This window comes from Macadamia integrifolia, unplaced genomic scaffold, assembly GCF_013358625.1.
Source record: "Macadamia integrifolia cultivar HAES 741 unplaced genomic scaffold, SCU_Mint_v3 scaffold1907, whole genome shotgun sequence".
NCBI lineage: Eukaryota > Viridiplantae > Streptophyta > Magnoliopsida > Proteales > Proteaceae > Macadamia > Macadamia integrifolia.
The window spans coordinates 98946-103083 of NW_024868412.1; the positions used below are offsets into that span (position 1 = coordinate 98946).

Below are 4138 nucleotides of genomic sequence, written 5' to 3' on the forward strand. Positions count from 1 at the left end.
TGCATGGACCGAGTCATACCCAGGTTGAATGAGAACCATTCAACTTTCACTGAAAGCAGTGAAGAGCACTAAACACCTCCATGTGAGTGACCCAAGATGTGCTTAGTGGAGTTGAACTTGGGAAGTCCGAGTTTACGGCCATGCATGACATTATATGTATGAAATATGCCCTCAAATGAAATCAAAATGTATAACATTCGACATGTAGCCCCCTGAATAAGAATGTGCTGCTTTGAACTTAGATGGATCTTAAAAAAAAAACGAGGAGACCACGACAAGATCCCCATTTTTCTTCCTTGCGGATTGAGATGATTCCTCTTGTTCCGTCCTTTGGGTGGGAGCTTGAAGGGATTAGAAGAGGACGACATGCAGCGGAAACAAACCTGGATTTTCAAAGATCTATTGTGTATTCATGCTCTTTACCAATGCGGTCAAATATATTTATGGGAAGCTTGGCATCAATTAGTAAATATATGCAGTGCTAAATTAATGGCAGCATTTGCAAGAATATTTTTTATGCAAGGAAAACCATTTTCCATGATCATGAAGGTATGGAATAATCACAATCTTGATCAAACTCCTCTCATAAACTACTGCATAGTATTTGCAAATTCCTCTGCTTCCAGAACTTGACATCAATAACTTATTTTACTTTACACCACCGATGCAGCTGTAGACTCAAAGAATCTTTTGCAAACATGAGAAAAATCAGATATAGATAGCATGGGTACCAAACCCATTGACTATCCTTCTAAAATATTATGTGAATTTCATAGCCTACAAGGAGTAAGCAGTGTATTGTCATGACATGCACAAATTACAATACAATTCCAGCCTAGTCATAACTGATCAGTTTCTCTGTACACAAATCCCAAACCAGAAGGAAATCAATTCCAATAACATTCTGTTGTATCAAGAAGGCAATCATCTAAAGCAATATGCTTCAAATCAATAATGACATTGTTGCGAAGAAATCCAAACCCAAAAGTCCCATCTGTGTATCGCCAAACCCTTCCCTCGACATGCCGAGGGTTTGCAGAAGATCCAGTTAAATCTGGAATCACCAGATCATAACTTAAGTTAATGTTGAGTATGCATGAAACCACATCGTTTTCCAAGAGGCACCCATGGATGTGATTAGCTGCATCTGCATCTGCATCTGCATCTGCATCAGGAGGCCTGATATGTACACGGCCTTCGTATAACTCTTCTTCTTCAGTGGAGAATGGGGAGTCAATAAAAGCAGTGTCTGATGTCCAGAAAACTAGAGAACAGCCAGAAGAAGGTTCAGATGCATCCCCAATTTTACGGCAAGTAATTCCCCCAATGTCATCATAAGCCACGAGGTAAAATTCCAAGCTCAAGTCATCACAAAAACCCTGAATGAGCAAATTCAAGTGACTTAGATAACATCGTCGGAGCCATTATCAGGATTTCTTCTGTAAAAATTTGCCTTGCATGGACCCTGTAAACCCTACCAACAAGAGAAAAACTTGCTGACACCATAGGATTGGTGAAGCATCAAAGAAAACGTTTAAATACAATACAAAGCCCATCAACTCATAAATCAAGACAACTCATTGGTCCAGAGGAAATAAAATTTTTACCGCAATTGGGAGAAAATATTTAAGCAGTTAAGCTCGGTCAAGAATCAAGATGCACCAGAATTCAGACTCAAAATACTCCAGTAATTTCTGAGTTATGATTCATCAAACAGTCAGGCTTAGTGAGTTGTGTTTATACTCAACTAAGAGGAATCCAAGTATAATTATTTGGAGCTACATAATTTATTAAGCCTTTCCATTCTATCTGAGCATATCTGAAAACCATACTTACAATTATAGGGTAAATAAATAGCATAGAAACATCAAATGTATATTTCATACTGAACCATTGGAATGAGCCGGATTGTCTAAATCAGCTTTTGAAAGGATTTTGAAGTCCCAGTACTCAAGTGGAAAGTTTAGAACACCGAGAGAAGAATGGTTTAAAGAAAAACAACAGGGTCAATCACCAAGAGCGGGCTTCACCTATAAAAGGGGAGATATTGTGCAATAACTATCGTGTGATAGTTGAGTTGGAGCAGAATTGCCACATAACAAAAGTTTGAAGAGGAAAGCATCCAGTGAAAATCAACCGGTGATTTGTTCAAAATTCGGTAAGAAACTGAAATCAACTTTGATAATAGTGTGTCTTCAGCAGAATTAGCTCTATGAGTGTTTGGTAATTAAATTATCTCTTCACACGATTAAAAAGGGGGGGGGGGGGAAACGGTTTTCTTCTTTTCCTGGATTTGTTTCCTTAGCAGCACATGACACTTTGATTTCTCCTCTGCTAAGTGTGAATACAAACAGTTTGTATAAGAGTAAGAGAAACGCCAATGCCGAGGGCATAATAATGGGATGGGAGGATTGAAGAGAGTAAAGCTCCTCAACTCGCAGTCCTCAATTGTCCAAGGCAATGCAATAATAAATTCAGAGAAAAAAGCGGTGGGGGAAGGAAGAGGAACAGCACCTTCCAGAGGCCCTGCAAAGGACGCGACTGTGTGGGGGTGCAGTTTATCTTTACGAAATGCTCAGTTTCCCATTTCCGCCTTCCCAGTCTTTCCTTTCCCTTCTTCCTCTGTCTCCTAGAGGATCTATCCCCACTACCGGGGATCGTACGGTTGGCATAGAACTGATAAATCTCCGACATCATGTCCGGGGGGCTCCCACTTATAGGAGAGTGCGATGGAGATGTACTCTCCAAACCAATCACGTTGACATCATCCCCAATTCCACTTGGGTCATCTCCTCCCAGACCTCCACACAAACTAGTGCACAAGGTACCACTAATATTAGCGGTGGAACTCCGCCGGTAACCCATCTTCCTTAGTAATGATCCTTCGGAAACAAAGCCTAGGTTTTCCTCCAAAACAAAATGGCTCTTACCCATGAAGCTGACGTGCACAGGAATCAAATCCGCATCGGGCAACCCCGATTGGGCTACCCTAACGAAATCCCCCAACGACTCAAAGCGGCAATCCTGGTCCAGAAAAATTAAGGGCTGGCCACTCGGCGACAGCCCCATCCACAGAAAGGGTGTCTTAACGACCTGGTAAGTACCGGTTTTGGAAGGCGAAACCCTGTAACCGGTTACGAAGGAGGGGCCCCATTCGAAGAAAACAAGCCGAGGAGGAGGGGTGGTGACGCCGATGCTGCTTGCCTGTCGAATCCCACGCCAGAAACCGATCAAGTTCTCCCACTGGTAGAGGGTCTTGTAAAGCAGCTTAAATCCGATTCTACCGTTTCCCCATTTCGAGATGTGGGTCTTGGAGCCCCATCTCCTGTGGCACATGGAAAACCAGAGCATGCCGTCACTTCGGCAGAGAAATCGGAAACGCTTCGAAGTGCAGGTAAAAGAGGAAATCTCTGAGGATGTCAAAAAGGAGAGGATGCAGAGCTGAACATCTTCAGGAAAATCTGCAAAAGTAAATTGGGCTGACGAAGAAGAAAGAGGAGTGACAGTTTCTTCATAGATTCTGAGATCTGGATCGCCGGAATTTGCCATATTTCTTCTTCTGGGCTTTCTGGCACAAAAGAAATCTGGAAAGGGAAAGAACCAGGCCGGTGAGACGGAGTAGCAGAGGCGCAGAAGTAAAACAAATAGCAGAGAGAGAAGAGGGGAGACGTAGGTATCGGGGAATGGTGGTAATTTTCCGAGAAGATTCTCGGGGAGAGATTCTCTTTCTACGTTACACAAAAAAGGGCAAATGAGATGAGAAAACGGTAAAGCTTTTGCGTTCACGTCAGCCCACGGCGACGCCTACTCTTAATAAGTCGTAGTAGTCTAGTAGATCCTAGTGCAGGGACATTCTTGTAATTTCGTTATCATTCACTCTCGACTGGGCCTGGGTCTGGGTGACTAGGCCTGGATTTTGGAATTTGATGGGAGTACAAAGCACTTAATTATTAATCCACATCTTGCGAGCGGTGAAGTGCGATAAGCATTGAACAGTTGGACACACGTTTCAAGGGACTTTCAATCACCCGGTGCTCACTACACCACTGCAGTGGCTGCAAAAGGACCCTACAGTTATAGAGAATTTTCACACTAGCACTTGCCATTTTCACACTAATCCACATCTTGCTAGCGGTGA

General features: G+C 42.8%; 1 protein-coding gene across 1 annotated transcript; it reads right to left on the reverse strand.

The window, feature by feature from the left end:
• Positions 1 to 688: 688 nt before the first annotated feature.
• LOC122065163 (F-box protein At3g12350) lies at positions 689 to 3794 on the reverse strand. Its single transcript, XM_042628967.1, has 2 exons — positions 2515 to 3794; positions 689 to 1379 (listed from the first exon to the last, which is right to left on the reverse strand). Exons 1-2 carry the CDS (start codon positions 3547 to 3549, stop codon positions 888 to 890), a joined length of 1527 nt encoding a protein of 508 aa, XP_042484901.1. The 5' UTR covers positions 3550 to 3794; the 3' UTR covers positions 689 to 887.
• Between the last annotated feature and the right edge of the window lie 344 nt (positions 3795 to 4138).